This window comes from Myiozetetes cayanensis, unplaced genomic scaffold, assembly GCF_022539395.1.
Source record: "Myiozetetes cayanensis isolate MyiCay16 unplaced genomic scaffold, myiCay2020 scf9, whole genome shotgun sequence".
NCBI lineage: Eukaryota > Metazoa > Chordata > Aves > Passeriformes > Tyrannidae > Myiozetetes > Myiozetetes cayanensis.
The window spans coordinates 32,191,052-32,216,544 of NW_026088185.1; the positions used below are offsets into that span (position 1 = coordinate 32,191,052).

Below are 25,493 nucleotides of genomic sequence, written 5' to 3' on the forward strand. Positions count from 1 at the left end.
ACCAGCAGACAGTGAGTTTGTTCTCTGCTTTGACAATATTATCAGAGATCAGCTGCTTGGGCAGAAACTGAACTGCAACTGCAACAGCTATATTTGTATATTCTTCAAAATTATGTTTTAGTAACATAAACATCAAGAAAATAAGGATAAGGGGTTTCAAAAGACCAGAGTCCCATTCCACCTGCAATAGTACCTCATCCTCAATTGTGATTCTGAAACTGGGCTAGTAAGAACCTTTAATACTGCAGCTACAGAGAGAAGTTATAGTTGTCATTATGAAATCACTGCAACCTTATACTACACAGACACAAACTGAAAAAAAAAGGAAAGATGTTCATGTTATGTTATCATTCTTTTTTTTATATTATAGTAAACCAGAAACAATTATATTAAAATTATTATTCCGGTACTTACTTGGAGTGCTACGGAATAATCTAATATTCATTTCAATAATTTTTATCCTGCTCAGACAGTTTATTACTATATATTTATGACAATGTAAATCCACTCTTGATGAGAATTCTACAAGCACGCATTTTTCAGGCAGCATCGAAACGAAGAGCAAAATTATTTTATTCACCAGGCATAGATTAACATTTGATCATAACATTATTGCACAAAAAAACAATGTCAGAAGATTCTGAGAGCACCTAACTTTCAGCCATTAAAGACAATAAATACCACAGGGTTCCACTGACCTCAAGGACTTTATAATTTTAAGTCTGTAGAGATTTTATTGAAGCCTTATGCAACTACATGCTGGAGAACAGCACCTTCAACAGCATCCAAAGCCAGTGAGACCAACTGATCACCACAGTGCAGGAGCTGTGTTAGACACAGCAGCCGAAACTGCCAAAGGGTCTTTTACAAGTACAGCACTTCTGTAGTAAAGTTAAGTTCATTAAGTACCTGAGGGTAAGAGATCTCTTCTTTTAGCTAAAGGGAAACGCTGATTTCATGGCTGGTGCAAGTCCTCAACATTAGTGAATGAAAGATGACAACTTCACTTTCCCTTGAGCACTCCTTTTGCTCCATATCCAGCCTAGCCTAGCTGAGCTTTCCAGACCCAGTTTGATCTATAGATAAGCATTTAAACTCCTATATTCTGGTGTTTCAGGCCATAAAACACCCCATCCCAGAGAGAACACGTACCATACACCTGTTTTGTAGCAAAGTATGGGACATGGTTTAGTGGTGAAGGTGGCAGTGCTGGGTTAACAGTTGGACTCAATGATCTTAGGGGTCTTTCCCAACCTTAGCATTCTATTATTCTGTGATCTCAAGCCTTATTTGCTGTAGATCAACCATTCCAGCTTACTCTAGTGATGGAAAAGCATAGTGTTGGAAGCAACTAGACTAGTCTTGAAAGGAAGGGTGGTGAGCAGACCATAAAAAAAAAAGGAAATGCAGTCTAGTTACAAACACTTGGTTGGAAGAGCAGGCTCCTGAACCACTTCCCTACCTGGGCATCGCTCCCCTTGGTATTTTTCTTACCTTTCATGTCCTCCCTTTCTTCAACTGCAGTTCTCAAATAACATCAGTTCCCTGGCCTGGTATCTTTACTGTATTATGTGCTGCAAAAGCAGCACCACGAGATACACTTGCAAGAAAGAATTTTGAAGCCAGTAAGAGGATAAAACTTAAATTTGCAGGAAGAGAATTTATAGAGGAGTCAGAAGGAGTAGTGAGAATACAGTCCATGTAGCCCAACTATTAGCTAGTTCCATTTTTCACTGAAATGGAATATCAGGACTGTATTGCCAACACTTCACCATCACAGACAAGAGGTAAAACGGAAACAGGATGCCTTAAATAGCAGGTGTTTGCAAAGAATTGTCGGTGTCAGACACCCCAAAGTGACAACCAGTCACTTATATCAAACAGGCAGCAAACTCTGGTCACCTGGCACCTCTCCCAACCATGGACTGGCTAGAGGAACCTGCTAAAAGGACAGCAGAGAGGAAGAGAGCAGCCAGTGTGAGATGATAAACTGAGCAGAACTTCTGAATTTGCATGGGGGAGCAAAGTGTTTCTAGAAGAGCCACTGTGTTTTCCTCAAAGGTTAAAAATTTTTAATAATACACACATGAAAAGCCCTGGCAATGCTTTTGTGGCATGTAAGTTAACTGTCAACTGCCTATTAAAAGATTCCATACAGATTCAATATATATCTGTGAGCTGATTCCTCTTCTAGGCATCATAAATTAGGCTTCTACCATGGGAAAAGATACATTCCAAAAACATCATAATTAGTCTACTACTAACAGCTGATTTCAATGCCAATCCCCTCCAGCTGAGCATGCAACCACAGTATATCCAGGCAGGGACTACATTCTTTGCTGTTGTTTGTTTGGTTTTTTTTTTCTCTAAACACCAACAGTTACAAAAATAAGGAGGGGGTTGGGGCGGAGGGGAAAGAAAAGAAAAATAAAAAGAAAAAAATAAAAGCTTTTAGGAAATTTCTGAAATTCCTAACTAATCTTACAAAACATTTTAAAAGGTCCTCTTAAAAGAAACTAAGAGCTTTAGTTATCTGTGTTGCACTAATGTCTTGCAACCCTGACAAATGAAAATGTAAAATAAAACTAAGCTGTTTCACAATATTCCCCAAAACTACAGCGTTAATAGGAAACAAAGTTATTATGTAACACTGTACTTACTTTTGTGTTGCTTCAGTAGCAAAGACAGACTACTGTCTTTTCATGAAGCAGAAGACAATGGATACTTGTTTAGCTCTCTTTTTAACATTACAATTCTTTACAGTGTCAGATTCTTCTTTTAAGTGTTCCTTCTCTTTTTGCTTATCTTTGAATCAAGTGACTGTACCTGTGTCTCTGTACAAATTGCTCTGAGTAATATATGTTGAGTTTTCAGAGACCATTTGGTCAGCTTTTAATAACCTCTCCTGGGAGCTGACACCAACTTCCAGCAGCAGGTCAGACAATGCAGATTAGAATAATAAAAGACATGCTGCTGTGACTTCAAAAGAAAAAAAAGGAAAAATTATGCAAGTCGGTCTTTATCAAGCTTGAGATTGATGTTTTGAGACTTCTTTGATCGCTCCTAGACAGAGCTTTCCTTTTGTTTATATAAACACATAAATTCAGTCACTTCTGATTTTTCCTTCTTTCAAACAGAGGATGTGCCACTGCAAAGATTTTTTTCCAGATTCCACGCTTCCTTTTGTCTTAATGTGTTGCTTAATTAACCAAGATAGAATAACTTGTATTTTACAAACTGGCATTGAACTAAAATATATATTTACACAAGGTTGCTTTTTTTTCCTGTTTTGAATAAATAATAGTATTATAAAAGTATATATATTTTTATAGATATAATATATATATATTTATATATATATAAGTAATATATTTCATTTTTCTCCACATGGCTTTGGTTTGGGTTTTTTCCCACTCAAATTCTTTGTGTAAAGGCAAACTAGAAAAAATGCCTTGAAACTTTTAGAAAAACAGTGGTCTAAAAAAGAAACTGGGATTTCTCTTTCAGGTTAGTCTTGTCTTGGGATGTCTGTCAGTGTAACACAGATAAATTTTATGTTTCTCCCTTACAATTCACTATTATTTTTATAGCATTTCCACTAAAAATCCCAAGTGGATTAAGACTTGTCATATTTGACCCCTTTAGTTAAAAGCAGCCCACTGCATAATGAGTTTTTATACTATTCTCCAAAATGAACAGTTCCACATGCATAAATGCTAGCAGGAAGCAATGTCTCCTGTTTCTATCTCCGACCTTCAACAGCCCTATACTCTGCAGAAAAAAGCCAACAGTTTTACTAATTTATAAGCACCATGCAGACACAAGCAGTCTAGAGAGAAACCTCTTTAGCAGCTGCAAAGAAAAAAACATGAGAAAGCTTCCACAAAGAGAGAAATTGTGAGACCAAAAGAAAAACAAAAAGGCAGAGGTGTGAAGATTTAAAATATTCCCAATACTCACTGAAAGCAGCCACTGCAAGAGCCAGTGTGACAATAATGGAGACCCAGGAAACCCACAATGCCTTCTTTCTGTAGCTTTGAGCTTCATGAGGTTTTAGCCTTGTACTGCTTTCTAGTAAACCTGACAAGCAATAAGCAAAGAGGGTATGAACAATACATTGCTCCTTTTAAAAAACACAGCTGTGTTAGTTCAGCCCTAGATCACACATTTACATTCCATATTACATATAGAAGCAATACAGAATCAAATCCTGCTCACATTGTTAAGGTTGAGTGCTTGAGGCCACCAGAAACATGTGAGTAAGCAAGAAGAGCACACTCAGGCTGTTTTGATTTCACACAGAAAGACCCACAAATCAGTCACTTGAAAAGAGGGCTGCAGTGGTAGGGCAGTTACAGAAATTCACACCACTTACGTTTTCCACCTGTGCATCTACACAAGAAATGGCTCAGTCCTGTGCTCATTCAGATCAAAACTTGCATCAGAACTCCAGGATCCTGGATATAATTAACACAGGGCAGAAACTCGTGCTGCCCAGTCTCTGTGGAATAACCTCCTGATGCACAGGGATATACTGCACAGATTGTGCATGGAAGTAAAAGCAGGCAAGCCTTAGACAGAAAGGTACTGCAGCTGAAAAAACATCTTGAATTGTCCTTCATTTGAGGTAAGAACAAATTCCCATCAGGAATTAAGAGAACCGATTCTGTCCTTACTGCAATCAGTACAGAAGTCTGTTAAACACAAGGGAATGCAGTTGCTTTCTCTCTTCTTTGATTATTTTAATTTGTGAAAGTCTTTTGTCTACTGGTCTTTTAAATCACAGAGAATGCAGGTTAAAAAAAAAATTAACAGCATTTTCTGGTTTTTATTCTCTCAGTCTGAATCTTAAGCCACTTCTAAGATGCATGCAGTCTTCAGATATTTGCCTTCTGAATATCCCATTCTGATTCTTTTATGCTTAACGTATTCAGCTCATTTAAAACATACATTCTTTTTCACCAGCATGTTCCAGCTCAAATCTGCTTAACCGATGAGAGAGAACACCTGATGGCTTTAAACTTCTTAATGAATTACTCCAGAAGATGTGGGTGGTTCCTCTCAGATGATGAGCACTTTTCAAAGAGATTTGCCTGCACTTGCAGGCACTGAACTGGGACACTGGTTTAATAGCACAACTCTCTTTAGGTGGACTAAGGGTTGAGAACGAGGGCTCTGGCAAACTCAGCATCAGATCAAAATGTAACAGTGGAAGCTGTTATTATCCTCACCCTCCCCAGTTTTCTGTCTGATGGATATGGGCACTTTCAAGGCAGGGACAACTGCTCAGGTTCTCAGTGTCCTCCTGAATCCACACTGTGTTTAACCAAGTTTATTAACCTTAACAGATATTAATTTCAGCTGACTTTAATATACTGCCTGAAAACTGCCATGGTTTTGGAATCAACTCAGAACTGAATCAGACATCTCTGCCTTGGGGGCAGCAATGTGTCAGCAGAGGGGCAGGCGTCCAGGGGTGGCAACAATTTGAGCCATCAGATTTTATTCTGCCACTTGAAGTCTGCTAAAATTACTGGTTCTAATCCCAGCATAATTGGTGGGCTTCGTGCTGCCTTGGGAAAACTCTTCATGCTTTTTACACCTCAATTACAATAAAGCAGAGAGAGTTTCTTTATGGCGGTTCAAAAAGCCACTCTGAGAATTTCACGCTTGTGCCGTGTTCTTAGAAAATTTAAAATACTCTCACACTTCTGTGCTACACACTCCCCCCTCTATGAATGGAAAAGAACCTGCAAACTTGCATGCACCAGGCCCTATATTGAAATGATATGTTTCTTATTATGAGCATTCTTTGTCTGTTTAATACATGAAAACTGCCAGATGCCAACTCTGGGAGGTTTGAGTCTATCAGGGATAGCACTGCACAGCTATTTCTCACATGCTCGCCTTCATTTGTGTGAAGAAATTTTTTTTTCCCCCAATGCTTGGCCTATCTTCTGCTACTATATATAACAATGCACAGCTTAATTGCTGTCTGATAGGAGGTGATTTGATATCTTGAAATATAGGAGAGATTTCTGCTAACACAACCATAGAGAAAACATATCTTCTCACATTTTGTGTCTTCACCCCTCTTGTCCCCTCCTCAAACTGAGGATTTTAAATAATGGCCCAAAATTTGATGGAGTGCAAAGCAAAGCAGGTTTTCTTAGCCAATTTTGATATTTCAAACCTCAAACAAACACATATCAGATCGACAGACAACCTCACCTGTTTCTTTCTTTAAAGACATCCTATAATTCAGGGCTACTGCTCATTATTACCTGAGAAGTCCAACGTAAATGGCTGATATTTAAAAATCAAACTATATCCTAATTACATTGAGGAATGAATAATAAGCCCCACAGCTAGTGTAGCCCTGCTGATCACTATTCACATGTCAAGCACGTGTCCAGTATGACAGAGACTGTGATCTTTATAAAACCGAACCTCTTCTGCCGTGTGTGTGTGAGAGTGTGTGTGTGTGTTTCCCTCTGTCTCTCAAAATGGCTGGCATATTCTAGCTGTCAGGGATGTGATCCCTTCCCTGCCAAAATAATTCGAATAAATTTTCTCCACCTAACATTTTCCCACCCTGAGAAAGATCATATAATTCTTACAAGTGTCCTAAAGCTGGCACAGAAAAATACAAACTCATTCACATGACTACCAAGCCCATAGCACGATAATCATTTAGAAGCAACAACAGCTCATTAATTTACACACAACAACACAATTCACAAGGTAAACCTCCATATTTTTTCCACTGACCAAAAGAAAGCAAGTTTTAGGCATCTACAGGAGGCTGAAAGATAATCTTTCAGTATGACCTGCATTGATTAAAAAAAAAGGAAAAAAAGCTAGCACCTACAAGTAAAATGCCTCTGCCCTGAAATTAGCGAACTGAGCAATTTTATTGCCATTAATTTCTTTAACACAGGGATATCCTTAAGGTACAGAAAAGATGATGAACTGGTTGAGTCCACTGGATTTTTACTTTATCTTTCAGTATCTTCATATATTAACAGATTTTCTTTCCATAAAAAATTCAGAAGGAGAAAAAACCTGCCTAACAGTTGCAGAACACAAGCTTGGCATATTTGTGAAGTGATTCTAGGATATTCTTTACCATATGCTGACTTACCAGAAGTACTTTTCTATTTGGCTAAGGGATTATTTTAAAATGTCAAGCTAGAATTTGTGGAAGAGATAAGGTTAATAAAAAAACCTGTTCATCTAAGAATGTTAATTTAGGGACACAATCCACAAAATTATCATTGATTTTGGATCTGGCTCTTGAAGAGCAAATATCTTGTTCCAAAATTTAGGGTTAGTTTTTATTTTTAGCAAACATGGAAGCATCATCTCTATAACTGGATCTGCTATGAATCATTGGAAAGGATCGTAAGAAAAAGTACAACCTAAAAGGACATACTGTTAACATTTTAACAGGGACAACCTGCAAAAAGCATACCAGATTTTCCTCTACAATGACTGGGAATTATCCTGGCACATGGAATCAGTGACTACAGGAAAGGCTAAAAGAAAGCTACTGCAAGGGCCATAAGAAGAGTATGAAGGCAAAGAAGGAAATAAAATCAGCAGCTTTAGTCTCATCTCCCTCATAGAAAAAGATAGTGTAGGTACAGCAAACAATCTGGTTTTATGGAATTACCCTTAATACCAAAAGGGACAGATTTTACCTTTATCTCTGTCATACTGGGCACGAATTCAAAATTTCTGCAATCAAACTTCCATGTTTGAACCCTAATCAAAACTCCTCACTCCCATTATTCAAAACAGGAACGGAAGCCTCAAATTGTCCCCAGGTACAGTGCCTGTCCTCTGCCTGTGGTGGTGACAGTGAGGGTACCCCCTGAATAAGGGCTGTCCCCAGCCCCGACATGACTGAAACCTGTCGTTAAGGTAGTGACCGCTCTTCCCTCTTACTTCTCTACTTTGTGTCTAGGATTTGTGAGCAGGCACATGCATTTGGAAAGCTGGGGAAAGAACGGGAGATGGAGGGGGTAACGCGTAGAGGGATTATGGATGAAGACTAAGAACACAAAAGGGAATCTGGGGTGCTGAAAGCAAAATGAAAAAAACAAACAAACAAACAAAAAAAGGCAACAGAGAGGCTAAAGGAAGCCTAAACATGAAATAAAAAATGGAGACAAATTCCGTGAAAGAGGAGCCTGGAGGCGGTGTGGAGGGCAGGGCAATAGGGTGGGTTAAAATGGCAGCTGCCTTTGTGGGCGGCAGGTACGTGAGTGCCTCACACACCCTGAACAGATGTCCGAAATAGGTGTGTTTGGCATTAACGCGCAACACGGTCTGGAAGCAGGGAGCTTTCCACCCCTGGTCAGATATTTAGGTAAATAACAAAAAACGAGTTCTGTGGAAGTGCGATGTATGGCGGGGGAAGGGACACAAGGCGTGAGACAAGTGCCCCGACTTCAGCCCCCAAGCCTGGCTGGGGCGGACCCCCCTCAGAAACGCCCCGATGAGCCCGTGCTCTGGGGGGCGGCTGCGACCACCCCGCCGGGCAGGGAAGCTCACGGCGAGGAAACCTCCGGCCCTGCCTGGCCCTGCCCGGCCCTCCCTGGACCACTGGGAACACCGGGAGCCCCCCGCGCCCCTGGCCGGGCTCTGCCTGTGGAGCCATGTGCCGCCGGCACCCGCTCCCCCGCCAGGCAGGCAAGTTTCCGGGCGAGGTGGGAACAGCCACGAATAGAGTTTATAAAAATACTTCAAAGCTGTCGCGGAGCGCTCGCACGGGAGCTAAAAGGGGGAAAAGCTCCGAGGGCGGCGCGGGGGTGTGAAGTGAGTGCGGGAGCGGGGGGCGGCCGGGGGCGGTGGGGCAGGAGGAGAGTGGGGCTGGAGGGAGCAGCTCGGGGGGCTGGAGCCGCTGTGGGGCTGGAGCCGCTGTGGGGCTGGAGCCGCTGTGGGGCTGCCAGGGCTGAAGGGGAGGGGGCGGGCAGGGATGCTGGGGCAGGGATGCCGGGGCAGGGATGCTGAGGCGAAATGAGGAGGGTGCAGGTCCAGGAGAGCGAGGCGAGAGGGTGCTGCAGGGAGGGTGTCGGCAGAGCTGTCGGGGTGGGTGTCAGGCGCCTCGGGACGGAGGGGAGGTGACGGCCGAGGGCAGCGCGCAGGGAGGCGGGTGATGGACGACGGGCGCTCACCTCTGTCCTCCAGCCCCTCGCTGAACTGCCCGCTCTCCCCGATCCGCAGCTGCTCCTGCTGCTGCTGCTGCTGCTCCCGGGGGGGCACGGGCGGGCTGGCCCCGGGGGGCTGCACGATGGCGGGGTCCGGGGTAGTGTCCAGGGGGGCAGCGGACGGCTCCATCTCTTGCGGGGCGGCGGGAAGCGGCCGGCGGCTCTGGCTGCGAAGCGGGAAGAGAGCGGAGCATCCAGCCCGGGTGCGAACCCGGGGAGAGGAGGAGACTCCGGCTCAGAGCATCAGGGAAGGCGAGGGCAGGCAGCAGACAAACTCCGGCTGCTCCGCTCCCCGCGGCCGCCTCATCACTGCCCGCGCCGGCGGCGGAGAGGGGCAGGGGGGGAGCGGTGCCGCCTCCCGGTGCTGCCCGTCCCCTCCCCGCCCCAGGGAGCTCCTCCGGCGGCGGGAGCGGCTTGGGAAGAGAGGGAGGCTCGTCAGCCTCCCCTCGCCATGCAGGGCTCTGCCTCCTCCTCCTCCTTCCGGAGGTTTAGGGGGAAGAGCTGTCCAGGGACCGTCCAAACCCGGAGTCCTCCCACCGCTCCCGGGGGCTGCGGGTGCGGGCCCTACGGAGCGAGGCCCCGTCCGCCTCGCCCTCCCTCACGCAGGTAAAAAAGCGGCTCCCCCTTGCCGGGGATTTGCTCGTTCTCCCTCTGCCACAGCCCTTTTTCGGGATCACAGCAGAATCGCCTCACGTTGGCACCTCAGACCCCCCAGCGCTGTTACGCTTACGGTTGGTTTTACCAACATCAGCCTGAAACTGTCCTAGAACATACAGCCGTCTCATGCACGGAATTACAGCTGGAGACTTGCTGGCGTTCAAGGGCTGCTCTCAGTTCACTCACCTGCCTTTCCTAGAAGAACACAGGGGCAAAACTAAAACCCTAGGTGCACGGAAGTGTTTTCTGAAAATGTAAAATTTTACAGCTAGATCTGTGCCAGAGCTGCTCGCTGCTTCTCTGCTGGTTTCTAATGACTAGATAGAGAGGTGCAAATAAACAAAGCCTTCTTTGTGCGCACACAGTCTCCCAGTTCATGCTTACTGGCATGCAGATAAATTGTGAAACTGCATCGTGTTTTGATTTGAGCCTAGAAAATATTAGAAGACAATTGGGCATTGAAACCCTGGTCCTTGGGTGATATATAAGGATATAATCCCTGTTTAAGTTATATTAAGGTCAGGTTGCCCATCTCTTTTGAGGAATTAGCAAATCTGAGGAATATAGAAAGGCCAGATGGAAATTAATATTTATGCTAGCATGGCAGTGACATGATTTTATAAATTGTAAGAATCTTGCTGATGTCAGCCTTAAAAAAGTTTTGCAGCAGTTTAGTAATACCTGTAGGGGAATGGTCAGTGCAACAGTACTACCAAAATGTCTTAATTTTTTAAAATACCTCTTCAAGCTGTATACTAACCTTCAAAACCTTTTCAGCTGTATTTTAAACCATTAATTATGTAAAAAAGTAAATGTAAGGAACTGTTATGGTAAGTCACATAAAATACTGGCTTGGAAACTAATTGGCATTCTGGCAACCTTGTGGAATTGAGATGGAGGTTGTGGTGTGAGGGACTGGTGTTTCCTTTTCATTCAATCTTATGATTTCTTTGTGTGTAGTCTACCAAACATACTATATGAAATGTATTGGTAGTCTTCATGCCTCTTGCCTAAATTTCGCCTTCCCCTTTAGCTATCCTACCGTGCTTTGTGATCCCAACACTCTCACTCTTCTAGTTGGATGAGCATTAATATGAATATAAGCAATGCCAAAATTATTTTCTTTTCCCTTGGAAAATGGAGAGTAGATTACAAAGTGCCTATTTGATGTTAATGTCAAAAAAGCTCTTTCACACCTGCATAAGTAAAAACACGTGAGTTCTTTTGAGGGAAGTATTGTCCAGGGGTTTGGGCCGAGTTGGGAGGGGTTGGAAACTAGTAACTCCATAAAAAAATACCGTGTTTTTTTTTATGGGCTGTTTCTTAAGCTCTGGTGACCGTGAACCTGAAAAATACAAGAGCAGATGGATGATGTAACTGCATGTGAGAGGTGAATGAAAAGTAGAAAATAGTTACCTTTTGTTACTTACCATAAAAATAGATTGTCATAAGTATTGGTGAAGTGAGAATCCTTAAATGAGTAGAACCAGTTTTTAACCTGGTCACAGACAAGGGACTGGAGGCCAATCCTTTTCAGGAACTGGCAGGATACAGAAACCTTTGGTGAGTCTGTTTGGGGAGACATCCATCCTCCCGTGCAGAGTGCAGCCAGTACATGCCATGAAGAGTGCCTTGAAGTTGCTGCAACAGATATAATGCTCCCTAAAGCAATTATTGCAGGATCCTTCCTCTTTTAGGGAGATAAATCCGTATCTGATCTCCATAACTGATCCATTCCAGTAAGAACTTTCCTATTCCTTGCATAAATGAAAAATTGGTTAGTGACTCTCATTGGATGCTGCTTCCTTTCTATAAGTCTCTCGAAGCTATTTTGGTACTCTTATAACTTCCAGAAATCAACACAAGAGTAAAGTGCCTGGAGATTCCTAATTCCATTTATTTAAAGGGAGTTCAGAGGGGTAGGTTTCCAAATGGTCAAGAGGAAAATAGGAACTATGAACACCAAAGCACAAGTTTTAAGCTGTAATGTGTTTCTTTTACTTTTTTTTTTTTTTTTTTTTTTTTTTAAGTTGTCCTCAATTGCTGCTCTTACATAAAACTGTGTCTGGCCAGGACTGCAGCTGTCTCTATTTGTGTAAATGCTATAGTGTTCAGGCTACAGCAAAGAATATGAGGCCTGCAAAGAGTCTCAGAGTTCCTTTTAAATGAGTCTCTTCAGTGCTTTCAAACGTGGCCTCGTGTGAGAAGGGAGATACACTGCCTTGAGCAAATACAAATTCAAAACATTAAGCAGATCCACAATGAGGGGCCTTTCAGCTCAGGCCATTATCTATATAAACGAGCTGCTAAGAAGCGGTGAGACTGCCACACCAGAGCAGCTGAAAGCTGGTTTCGAGCACAGCCTCTTCTTCTCGTGACACCTCTTTCACTCAACCTCGATTCCACTGGCCAAAGACGTAGGGCTGGGTTTTTAAAGAGGTGCATTCCGTTTTCCAGCCCTGTCAGACTTCTTGTGTAGGAAACCTGTAGGCAATGAAGAGAAAAATGCCTCACTTTAATAGCTATGTTACTAAATTATTTTATTTCTCAGCCCCTCAAACCTCCCTTTGTTGGATAGGAATAATGAGAAGCCAAAATCAATTTAAAAAAAAAAAAGAGCCATATCTCGGGATTTGATCTAACTGGCCTTACATCGTCCTGTATTCTGCAGCTGCTACAAAATTAATACACACTTGCAAAACTTTGTTCCCAGTTGGAACTGCCTGTAATTTCCATAATATTTTGACTTTCAGAGAAAGTTGATTCCAAATAGGATGCAAGTCTCACGCACCACAGCAACCAGCAACAACAAAAATTACTTCTTTTACTTTTCTTCATCTGGATTGTGTGTGGTCTAGTTTTGCTGTGGTTATTTGTAGTAGTCCTTTTCCCTCCTTCCTTTCTTCCTCCCTTCCTTTCTTCCTTCCTCCTTTCCTCTCTTCTTTCCTTTCTCTCCTCCCTTTCTCTCCTCCCCTCTTTCCCTTTCCTCCATTGAAAAAACAAAAAATATCAATCACATTTTAATTTCTGGTTTTCCTTTCCTCGTTAGGGCTACTGACTGGAATGTTTTCACTGGAATTGGCAGAACACAGTGGTGCACTCAAGGGCTCCTGAGAAGGAATTCTGCTTGATTCCATTGACATTAGCTAGCCAGTGTTCCATATTGACCATCACCTTAAGTGCAGCACTTACGTGGAGAGCACTCTTGCAGATTGGGAAAGGGCTGGTCAGCTGGCCCCGTGATTATGTTTTAGAATGTTTAAAGGCACAAGAGCAAGGCAATGTTCATTTTGGTTACATTTCATACAGACCCAACATAAACCTACCTTTTTTTGGCAACAAAATACTGTGTTTGTCTCTGGAGTTGTATTGCAGTATCAGGGAGTATTAAAAACTCAGGATGGTTTATTGGTCCTGTCTATGAGGTGTTTCAGGGCTGATATTCAAAAAAAAAAGCTCACTTTTTTTATTTCATCACTGTGCCTTTCACGCACCTGCAGCAGGAGGTGACGGCATTCCCAGTCAGTCCCACAGGAGACACACCTCAGACAAGCCCAGTACCCACCCAGCTCTAAATGGACAGGCAGCCATCGGCCCGGACAGGTCATCACTGCAGATCATCTTCAGTGTTACTGCTCTAGGAGCAGAGTTTGAGACTGAGTTATCCTGCTATTCCCAAAGGCAGCACCTTCCAGTAGGTGTTTGTGGGGTTTAAATGCTCTGCCCGTTTGCACTGCAGCTGCCTCTTTGTGCCTGTCTGTGCATCAGATCATTCTTCGCCATTTAGACACGTTCTTCTCTAATGAATAGATTAATTATGATTCTTCAGTGATTAAAACCTCTAGATTCTGTATTTCACAGCCTGTTTTCATGAACTTATTTGTTTCTTTTAATAGAAAACCTCCTGCCATAGTTTTCTTCTTGCCTGCCATAGTTTTCTTCTATAAACAAATACAAATTAGGCTACATATTGTAGGATGTTTTTCCCCTGTTTGTTTGTTTGTTATTTTACTTGATGGCATTTAGGCAGAGGCAGATACATATTTTTCTGTCCTGAACACAGCGTGTTCAGTGGTCAACAGGATGAAAATACCAGGTTCTTTTAACTTAGTCTAGATAATTCTCAGCCCAATATTAGTCACCTTTTTTTTTTTTTAATTTAAAATAAAAAATAATGTTGGTGTTAGTGCAACAAAAGTACATTAATTTTTAAACTGCAGAGCATGCTTAAATTATTATCCAATGTACATAGGTCATTTAGTGGTTTTCTCTTGCACTGGGTTAAATAGGGTTTAAATTGAAATCATCTCTCTTCTTGGCATTTTTAGAATGAATATTAACTTGGGTCAAAAATAATCAGGGTGTTGTTTTGAAAGAAGAATATGATAATTCAGTATCTTTTCCTTCAGGCTATGAAGAAGTGCCTATAATATGATTCCCAGAGAACAGAGCATGGGGTGACCTTGGTAAGTAATTGATGACACCTCACATAAGCACCTACTTTCCCTCTATGCAATGTTGTTGCTGGATCATATTTGCAAAAAATGCCACAGCTAGCAAGAGCCACAGGAATGGATACATTCCATTGTGGCAACAAAGGAGGGATAAAAACATAAAATGCAAAATATATCATGTTAAAGTGAGCAGAAGATCTCAAAAAAGGTTCTTCACAGTGAGCATTTTGCAACTATTTTAAAAGCTGCTCTTAATTCAAGACAAAATTGCTGTGTAAATATGGGAAACCACATTTTGTTCAGAGAAAAATTATGCAGTCACTCAAGACTACATGTCTCTATTCCCAGCAACGTTGTTTCTCTATATCACCAAAAACATTTCGTTTCCAGGTTTTATATCAGTGAGTAAAACTGACTTATTTGACAGTGGGTTTATTTCATTGTTAACATCCACAAGTATTGAATAGGAATGGAAGGGAACATTTATTTTAAAGAGGCACCTACCTGTTACTTAAGTAATAATCTTCCTCTTTTTTACTTTTTTACTCCTACTTCCCATGTTATGTGGAGAGATCTTTCTTCTCCAGTGGTGACTCTTATGGATGACACAAATTTAAGCAGCTGAGATTTCATTTGTGCATCAAAGAAAAGAAAAAAAAAACTAGGGAATTCATAGAAAGCACAAGTCAATATAATTTTGTAATAAACTTGTCCAATTGCTTATAATTACTTGTAATTCCTACCCAAAAGCATCTTAACAACTAGACACTTCCAATGTATTTGCCTAACTTCATGTTGTCTCACATCCATTTTCAAAAGACAATATTCCATTAAGTTGATATGATTAAACAGGAATTAAAGTGAACTACAGAAATCAAAAACCATTCTTTTTACCCTACACAGGTTGGGTCACTCTTCCCCTGGCCAAAGCCAGTGCCCATTTCTCTTCATGCACCTGTCTAACTGAGAACTTTTCCTACCAGGTCAGACCTAGGGTTTGTTAAAAAGGCTGTTTGAAAAGGTAGATGTACATTTGCTTCCTAGTCAGGTTCGACTCCTGCATTCATGAAATATTTATAGTTTATAATTTTAACCTTATGCATTAAAAAAAAAAAAAAAATCAAGAGTCATAATCAGTACCTTGAAGGTAAGGTAGGGATTTAATGAGAAGAGAGACTTAGTTGCATTTACCTGTGGGATTTGTCTGTGTCAGAAGAGAGATACAATAGGTTTTAGGGGGAATAACACCCAACTCACATTTCTTTTCTCTTCCCATATTTTAAATTCTAATTTCTGATTAGGGTTATTGTCTTGTTCCTTGGCACTTCGTGTCATCTGCAAATGAATAATATTTTTTTTCTTGCTGTCTTTTTATGAAAAGATCCTGTGTGACTATTTGAGGAAATTACCTTTCTACTAATCTATAGCAATAATATTTATTTTGCTTCTGCTCTGATATTTAAGTAAGTACTCCCCAGCTCACTTTTTCTGGAAGTTGTCTGATAAACTCATATGATAACATTTATGTGTTGTTTTGAGTAGCTAATCCACATTGTTTTGTGAATTGGAGAAGAGAGTTTTTCCCTTTTCTCATACCAGCTGAATTGTAGCTGAGTGTTTAGCTAAGATGATCACTTATAAAAGACTAATAGCCACTGCCAAAATGAATATTTTGTAAAGCATACTCTTCATAAACCCTTCATAACCAAGAAACTATACACATTTCAAGGTGTGCCAGTTTTGGGGGATTTTTTACATCTTCTCAAGCAGATGTTTGACACTTTAAATCAAACTCTTCTAAGTTTTGATGGCCATCAAACTTCTAGTACCCAGTGGAATCTGTTACCCACTTTGGTTTTTTTTTTGTCTGATTGATTTTGTTGGGGGGTTTTTGTTTGGTTGGTTGGGTTTTTTTGCTGGAGGAAACAGAATTAGTTTCCTAAGTCCTGGCATGCAATTTGTGTTTGAATATTTCATTTTAATGGAAGATGCTGTGAGTAAAATATTTGAATTCTTCAGATACTAATTTTTTGAAAGAGGCAAAAATGATGTCAACAGCATACAGAAGAGTTCTAATAGATTTCTGTATTATTTATTCTCATCATTATTTCTCATCCTCTTAGCCAGGCAATCACATAATTCATGGCATTCTTCTTGTAAGAAATGGGAGCCAATTTTTTGTGGAATTCACAGCCAAAAGTTTCTCCTGTTTTGCAGCCAGACCTTTCTCTGTGTGTGCAGCAGTAACAAAAGCAACAGATCTTTATAAATATTGACATTTGTCTATCCATAGTGAGTGCTGTCTGACCTGGAATTATTGAAGAATGGGTAGGATGAGTGGTTAATAACCCCACTAAAACATTTACATTGTATTAACAGTGATAGAGTTGAACATGACTATTATACTAGCATTTGCTAATTTTACAAGGAAAAGGAGCATAAGAAATTGGGAAAAAAATATTCTCTGTAGAATGAAGAGTGTTAAACCCACTTCAAACTTCAATTGCCTTTAAATCTGAATTTTACTGGTTGTTCAAAAAGACATCTGTAGGTGAAGTTCGAAATGTCAGTGAAATTTTGAACCCCTGCTGCAATAAAATTGTCCTGTAACCAAAAAGGAAGATGGAGATGTCAGTCATATAATTTAATCAGACCATGATAAAATTCAATTTCTGCTTCTTTCAAATTCTGTCTAAAGCTTTCAATGATGCCTAGAAGTCATCAGGGGGCAGGCAGCCCTGTAGTAATGTAGACAGCTCCCTCTCCATCACCAAGACCACACATATTTTCAGTGTCAGGGGGCAGGGATGCTTCAACAGTCCCAGAAGTTTCACTTAATTTTCACTTCCTCCTATTAGAAAATGTGTATTTTAAGATTTTTTTGTTTTACTGGTAAGGTTTATATACTTGGATTAATTTTTTGCTTTGTCCACCGACTATACAGCTGTCACTGGACTATACAAGTTGGTTATATTTATACTTATAAATTTAGTCAAACTGAGACAGTATCTGTAAATAGTAGTAATATGTTTTATTAAGCCAACTGGTTTAATTAATTTCCAATATGCTCAGAAAGTGTAGTTGGGTGTACAGTCTTACAGTCTTCATGACTTCAGGAAGGATTTGGGTGTCCAAAAGGACCTGTTTTCTCCACTTGCTTCTTTAATTAAAAACCTATCCATAGGCTTTGTCTTATCTTTGTACCAAAGTGTCTTCATTGTCATATTTTGGATTATATGTATAATTTATTAGCAGGAGATACATCACAGAATGACTTTTCAGGCTGAGTCAACAAGAGCCATATGGGGGTCAGACAGGATTTTGTGTGTGTGTGTGTGTGTGTGTCACAAGGAAAATAATTTGTTCCTATAACATTTGGAATTCAGCTAATGAGGAAAAAAAAGCAAGAGCACTGCACTTTGTTTTTCATTGTAGATGCCAGACTCCCCTCAGTTTCACTGCAGTAAGTTCTCCACATGAAATCCTTCATTTGAGACTCAACTCCTGGAACAGCCAAGCCACTTCTTGCATCAGGCAATACTTGCAAGAGCTTATTAGTGCTTGGGTGTAGTTGTTATTTAGTTATAAAATAGACCTGACTTTTGGCTTCTTGTTTCTTAACTTACACTTCCCCCACTTAGCTCTGGATAGCACTGTCTTGGTTCGGTTTTTTTGAGAAAGTGATAATTCGGGTCTAAGAGCAGGTTAATTCAGCAATAAAGGGCAAGTGCTGTGTTTTTATGAAGGTAAAATCCTGATGACTTACTTACCCCTCTTGGATTGTTCCTTCCCTGTTGATTTTAGAAGGACAGTTAATGGAGTCAGATATTACTTATCTGATGCCAGTAGTCTCTCTAGGCCCCTTATTCTGCTCCAATCTTTTTATGACAAGCCTATTTACTTTTATCTTATATCACTTTGATTTTTGGTCACTTTGTTTCCTATTTTATCTACAGATCTAGGAAAGTGACCTCATAGTTTTGAAGATTAAGACCATTAATTCTGAAATTCTCAGTAATTACAGGTTGTTCTGGCTGATGTATCACTAAAGTTCTTTGAATTGACTCCTTTATTGGTTTGTGTAATTCCATGGACCAAAAAATTAAATCTCTAAATGAAATTTAATTAGGAAAGAAAATCAAGAGCATGCCAATTGAGTTATAGTTCAGCTCAAAACTTAATTCAGTATTAAAACTGTCAAGTGGTTGCAATACTACTTAGGTTCACATTGCATGGGATGTCCAAACAGACTTGTTGCATCTAGACTTGTTGATTTTCCCACTAGATGGCATTATGCATTAACTGCAAGTTAATTCATGAGCTCAACCATAATTACACATGCTAAAGATCCAAAAAATAAGAAATTATCTATTGTGCTTGCTCTTAGACTATGCAAGAGTGAAAGAACTGTGGCTTAAAAATCACTTGGCTTACCTCTACCTAACAGCAACCCAATCCATCCTTAATGCCTCAAATATGGATTTACTCAGAGCAATAAAGGAAGTCAGCCATAGCAACAATATCTGATCATGAGTGCAAAGTGCTTTTCAGAGTAAAACTCGACCAACCTTTTTTGCATTTAGCATTTTAAGAGTGACTTCCGTGCTGCAAATTGCTTCCTTTATGGCTGCATGGCTTCAGCTGAAGTGATGGGAAGTGTTCTAAGTAAAGCTGCAATGCTGAAGGTTGCTTTTAAATAAAGAGCCCCACGTGAGCATATTTTTATTTAGTAGCTAATTCAGGATAGATTATCGGAATATTTTATCTACTATAATAACATCTAACTGTAAGAGGGATGTAGAATATGAGCAGATAAACCAGTTCAGTTAGCCTGGGCCAATAATGGAAAAGCCCCCCAGGCCAAGGAATAACATAAATATTAGCTTAGTGTTAAACAGCTCTTCAATCCTTATGGTGTCGGAACACAATAATACAAAAGTTAAACTTGTCCTTAAACTTGTTTCTGAATTGGCTTTTTGTGAAGGGTACAAATCAATTCCACTTGTAAGAACCTACCAAAATTCACTGTTCGTGTTTTCTACTTAAAACTTTATTTTATTTATGCTACTTTACCAAACTATAACTTTACCTGCCCTGTGCAGTGCATGGCTGTAGGTATTGCAATACATGATTCTTTGACATAGAAGTGTTCATGGTTTGTGTTTGCCTTTGATGGTCAATATGATTCAACTCTTTTGTAACACTTCTATAAAAAAACCATGACATGATACCTGCCTTCCACCACAACAGCACCAAGCTTTTTGGAAGCCTAGGTCAGTAGGGTGAACATCAGGTAATGCCTGTCACGTCCTGTCACACTGATATGGGACCATTTACTTGTTCCAGCCACCTCATGCTCTGCTCCTGTGAGATGTTGCATTTACCACCTGGCCTTGCTCTTCCCCAGTTTTTTGCTATAACCAGAGGGAGGTACCCCCAATTAGGGAGGAGGGGTGTCTGTGTTTGGAACTGCAGTAACACCCTGCAGTAGTAGCTGGGCTTCTGCTCAGTGACCAACAGCCAGACTGAGAAGAAAAAGAGCAGACAGGAGCAAATATCTGGCAACCAGCTCAGTAGCAGATCCTGTTTCATTCCTGGCAGCACAGGTCTCCCTAAACTCGTGATTCCACAGGACCTAACTATAGGAATCCAGACATTGTTGTCTGAACATTATTATTTCTGGTTCCCAAAGGGCAAAATATACTTGCAGTGTACATGGGTTTTATGTTAGGGAGAAAAAAACCCAAACACCAAAGCACAGCAAACCAATAAAGGAATTACATGTGAAGTCTCTGTGGGAACACAGCACGGGGTCCATCTTGCTGTGATTGCCTTTGCTGTGCCCTGGCCATTTCCCTGGCAGGTGAGTGTCTGAAACAGGCAGGACACACAGGTGAGAATGAAACAAATCCTGGGATTTTGACTGAACTGCAGAAAACCATATAAACCTAATTCAGGAATTCATTTAACTGTATTTCAGTTAGATTGTTGAAGGACCTACAAACTGCAAGCATGGACTGGGATATGGTTCCAGTGAACTAGAGCAGCTGGTTTCCTTTTGTCACTTGAGATGGAAAGATTGAATGTAGACTGCAGTTGGTTAGTAATATTAGAAATTAACAGAAATTAATTGTTGTTAATTGTATTATTGGCTAATTTTAATAAGCACACTATTACTAGGATCCAAAACTTGAGAGCTTCACAAATGTGAAGCCTTGTTACTACTTGTAACAAGCCTTGTTACTACTCACCAGATTTCATACAAGAAAGGATAGTGACGAGAATTTCCTTTATTATTTGGTAAGTGGTGAACATTCACTGAAAATCAACATCCCAACCCTAGTATCTGAAGTGTGTGCTCTGCATTGTGATCCTAATGGTTGTGCTCCAGGAGATTTTAAATGCACCCAGTTGTTTAAGAACATACAGCAGAGATGAGCGTGTCAGAAAAATGGATATTCGGAGCACATATTTCCCTTCTGTTCCTGAAAAGGCTCTGTTACTAGAGACAAAGGAATTTTAAAATACCCACCCAGCAACCACTGCTTTACATCACTGTTCAAAACATTCATTCCAAACCCACAGCACTCAGCAGCAGCTCAGCCCAGCTCTGCTCTGACATTGCAGCGTCAGCCACAAGAGCAGAGGGCGCGAGCCTGCATCACTTCCCACAGGCACAGTCCATCGGATCGATGGGAAAGAAGTGCTCTGTGTGTGCATTGCAATCACTGTTCCGTGCTCTACTTAATGCACTACAAACTGCAGCCTGTAGTATTCACAGAGAGCTGCACAAACATTACCAGCAAATTTATGGTTCATAATGCAGATCTCTTTTTTGAGGCACAGCAAGGTGGGCCAGCAGACACAGTTCAAAAAGTGACACTCCTGCATTTCATTACTGAATGCTGGGAAAGGTTTAGCTGTGATTCCTCATCTAAATTGGTCTGGTTTGTTTTTTCTTTTTTTCAGTGGCTCAAAACTACTTTTTGAATCACTGCTTGATTGATCTCTTCTGAAACAACTGGGTTTCCTGGTGACTTCAGTGGACTTACTGTTAGGTTCAAAATGATTAACTATAATAGAGCTCTTCTAAAACACCCGAATTATTTTTTTTTTTAGATTGTTAAAAAGTTTATAAGAAATATTAGATGGAGGTGAATGGCATTGTCCTGAAGGGGAAAATAGATCTGATTTAGGAAGTGGCTTTGTTTATGACCTTCACACTCAGAAGTGAGCACAGATGTTTCGATGTATCTGCAGTACAGTCCTGGCTGTAATTGTGACCAAAAAAGTGTACATTTCTTGATATTTTTCAGCAAATAAAAGGAAAAAAAATCAAATTAGTAAAGCACACTTAAACACAGCCAGGAAGTCATGGATCTTTTTTTAGTACTTGTGAAAACAGTTGTTCGTCCTAAGAGGATGTTGTTAAATTCCAAATGTTGGAATAAAAAAAGAAAAAGACAGTACCTGCCTTTTCCTGAGAAGAAAGCTAAGTTGAGAAAAGAATTCAAGTTGCATTGTTAGTTCTGCTTCCATCTGCTGTTGCACTGGATTAAGTCTTTTTGTGTGGATTTTGTATGGCACAAACTAGAAATCAAAGTGTGCTTTACAGGCTTCTCAAAGAGAACAGGTTTGGTTTTTTTCAATGGGTAGCACAACTGGCTGTGACCACAGTACAGATTTACTGCACCATTTTTGAAAATGCATGCTCTAAGAACCAAAATGACTGCTCAGGGGAGTCCCTGAGTTACGATGTAAGTCTTGAAACCATTCTGTCTGTGCTCTCTTTGTGAGCATGTGACAGCTACGAGACCTGGCTGCATGTGAATTTAAGCAGGACTGAGGTGAACACTCAGGTGTAAATGCAGCAACTGGCATTTGCTCAGCTTAGTAGTGCTACCAGTAGTGCTCCTACTGTGTTTTAGAGTTAAGCATGAATTTAAATATTTATTAGTGAACATGAATCAAAGCACATGTTTCCATTTAGAATGGAACGCTCCCCAGGAATGGCAAACTGAAAGTGTCTTATTGGGGAAATAAATTTTCTTAGAAGCCATGGTAAAAATGTTTATGGGTAGCTTTCTAGAGGAAAAGAGACAATACAGCAGGTAATTTTCTGTTCCACTTGTGGAAGCCACAGGCTAAAATAGAGTGGTCAGGGCTGGGTGACTGAATTCAATCATGATATAAGTCCACCAAATGCATTGAGTTTTCTGGTCAGTGATGGATTTGGTTTGGGGTTAACAGTTATTTGTAAGAGTAACAAGGATTTACAAAACTTTTCCTGCAGCTGAAACATTATTTCCAGCGGTGTTCTGTGCTGTTAGTACTGTTAGTACACAGCCTTTTGTTGCCTGGCATGGCTGGTTTACTAAAGCAATCCCAGTCCTAGCCACTGTCATGCTGGGGCTTGAAATAAGTGGGCACAGCACCCATGCTTATATACCTGCTATGTAAATGTCCTGCTGCATATTTCTAAATTATTTGTTAGTCAAGAGCAGATTGAAATTCATAAAGCATTTTGTAAGATTACTGATTTGGTTTTGTATTTTGAAATGGAGTTTCCTTTTGGGGACTAAGTTGTTATTTATTTCCAGTAACTTTACAAAGATATTAGACATAGAGTGTTAAAAAAAAAAAAAATTCATGTGTTGAGAATGGCAGTGTTAATTTACCAGTTATACTCAATGATCTTAGATATCCTTTCCAACCCAAATGAACCTGTGATTCTATTATTTTATAATCCCATTGTAAGTGCTACAGAAAGGTAGTGCAACCCGTAGCATAACCTTCTGGTTCAACTGTAAATTCACTTTTGACCAGGCAGCACGGCAATACTTCCAGCAGCATTGCTATTAGATTTATTTGCCTGAAGTAATAATAACCAACATGTAATGCTCCTTAGTGCCAGTCTTCACTCAGGGACACCAGTGCAAAAGTATGAGTATCACAACTATCTCCTTTAAAACCACCAGAAACAGATGGTTTTATCCAACAGACAGCATTTTCTGTGAGAAGTTTGCTTTAAGGTGGTAGTCACTGGGCTTTGATTGCTGATGTGACTTTTGCAGAAGTATTGTCATGAGTGAAAACTTCAGTATTTGGGTCCTAATTCCTGTGATAATCTGAACTCTATTCTCACTTTGGTCCATAATTTTAATATCTCATGGATTTTAAAGAAATAATGTTGAGGTATAAATCCTGAAACTTAAAAGACAGAAAAATGTTTGTAGCTGAACTCAGCAGGTGCAAGTAGGCTCCTGAATTCCCCTGTGGAGGCACTCCGCTGCCAAGCTCCCTCCTCCACAGGAGTGAATAAAGGCAGCTGCAGTTATAAACCCTAAACATTTACATTGTAAACATGGGCATGGTTGGAAAGGTCTTCACTCTGGCACTCACTGTGCTGATCTCCAGGTACCAGTACTTCTGTCTCCCAGGCGTTCAGTCAATGTATCATCAGCCTAAAGCCACAACTAAGCACTGCCCAGCACTTACTGGGAGCCAGAGGGTCATCTCAGCCCCTGGCTGATCTCTTTGGCAAAAGGGATTCACAGCTGCTTAGAAAAGATGGAACATAAAACTTCCTGCAGGAGCAGACCTTGGAAAAAGGAGGACCCAGGAAAAAGCCGCTTCGTTAGCACAGTCCCTGTGGCTCAGACAAGGCATAACCACACTTGGGCAGAGGTCTAGAGACAGGTGCAGGAACTTGTTGAAGCAGCTGAATGAATTCAGATACTCTTGAGTTTTTCTGTTGGTTCCTTGGCTTCCTTTCTGAAGCAGTAAAAGCCCTGAGAAGACGGTTCTTAGCCCCAAAATTCAGATGCTCCCAAAGAGTAGCACAGAGAGGCCTCTTCGAGGAGAGCAAAGTGGGGATTTGACTTTCTAGCAAGCAGGAAAAAAGTTGTTAAGACATTTGGACCAGCCTTCTAAATAATTGAAACCATTTCAGATGTTACCTTGGAGTATTAACTAGAAAATTAAGACTTTTTGACATCAGTAGCTGTAAGCTTCTCTCCATCTGTCCTCTCTGGCCCGTGTTTTTGCTGCTGTTATCTGTCTGGTTGCTCCCACTGCACAGAAGTGACACTTGGCCTGAAATGTGCTCAAATAGAATATTTTTTATTTGTTTGTGTCTACACATGGGAAAAAATTCAATTTCTATTTTTCTCATACTCATATTTTAGAAAATATCTATTTAATTAACAATTTTTATAGAACATTTCTATGCAAGGTAAACACATGACAATTGTAAATTGCAGAATTGCAAATGTAGTGCATTAAGAAAATAATTATGTTTCTTGAAAGGTAGCCATATATTTTTCTCTAGACTTAGGATGCTAGTTGAATTTCAACAATGTAATATTTTCTAGAAACCCCAAAATAAATGAGGATTTGTTGGGGCTTAACTTAAGCAGCAGAGAACACAGTAATGGTCAGGAATTTGGCAGAGGACTAGTTGTTTGCTTTCACCACTGTGTGATTCATCAGAACCCTTGCTAGGCTGGAGTCACAGAGCAGGGCAGAGCTGCCAAAGGCGTCGGCAAGCTTGGACACCTTCACACTGTCAGTTTTAGTGACACAACTGGGGAGGCTGTGGCAGCTCGAAGAGGAGACCACGTGGTGAGCATCGCCCTGAGCTTGTGCAGCCATGAAGCTTCACTGTGCCAGGTTAATACCTTAGATCTTGGAAGCATCAGAGATGCAGCAGTGTCATCTGAGCATCAGCTCAGTGTCATCTGAGCTAAAAAGCCCAACTTGTCTGCAAGGCTAAACTGACTCAAGACACAGAGCAGCACCAGCTTCTACAGTTCTTTGTTTCTGGAAAGGCTTTTTAATAACAAAGTGAATAATCTTACTTGTCTTAAGTATTTAATGATGAGTACACCTGCACTGCTGCCACCTTGAGCTGATTTAGCTGGCTCTGAGATTGGAGGTGTGTGTCCCTTTTCTATTGCACTGTGCAAATGTGTACAAATGAAACACTGATGTTGCAACCCAGCTGGCCATCCAAGCCATCAGGACCTTCAGTGGTCACGCTGGAGTGTTTGGTACATGACATTTAAGAGCAGCAAATCATAATGCCACCCACTCCTTGGGATACAGCTTCTTGAAGGACTTTACTGGGGTACCTGTAGCTGGACATGTCCTCCTGGTGTGGCTCTGC

At 40.8% G+C, this 25,493-nt stretch overlaps 2 protein-coding genes across 3 annotated transcripts in view; one reads left to right on the forward strand and one right to left on the reverse strand.

Annotated features, from left to right (window-relative positions):
• TMEM163 (transmembrane protein 163) overlaps positions 1-9,710 on the reverse strand; it is a 92,616-nt gene extending 82,906 nt beyond the window's left edge. Inside the window, exons 1-2 of one of the 2 annotated variants that reach the window (XM_050340450.1) lie at positions 9,183-9,709; positions 3,961-4,080 (exon numbers count right to left, since the gene is read on the reverse strand). In XM_050340450.1, the coding sequence (XP_050196407.1) occupies positions 3,961-4,080; positions 9,183-9,345 (283 nt within the window). In that variant the 5' untranslated portion in view covers positions 9,346-9,709. Of the gene's footprint in view, positions 1-3,960; positions 4,081-9,182 lie in introns of both variants that reach the window. The other variant, XM_050340451.1, reaches the window with a different exon arrangement.
• A 4,571-nt stretch (positions 9,711-14,281) lies between these two features.
• Positions 14,282-25,493, forward strand: part of ACMSD (aminocarboxymuconate semialdehyde decarboxylase) — a 36,017-nt gene continuing 24,805 nt past the window's right edge. Inside the window, exon 1 of the mRNA XM_050340448.1 lies at positions 14,282-14,338. The gene's annotated coding sequence lies outside the window, so the exon portion shown is untranslated. The remainder of the gene's footprint in view (positions 14,339-25,493) is intronic.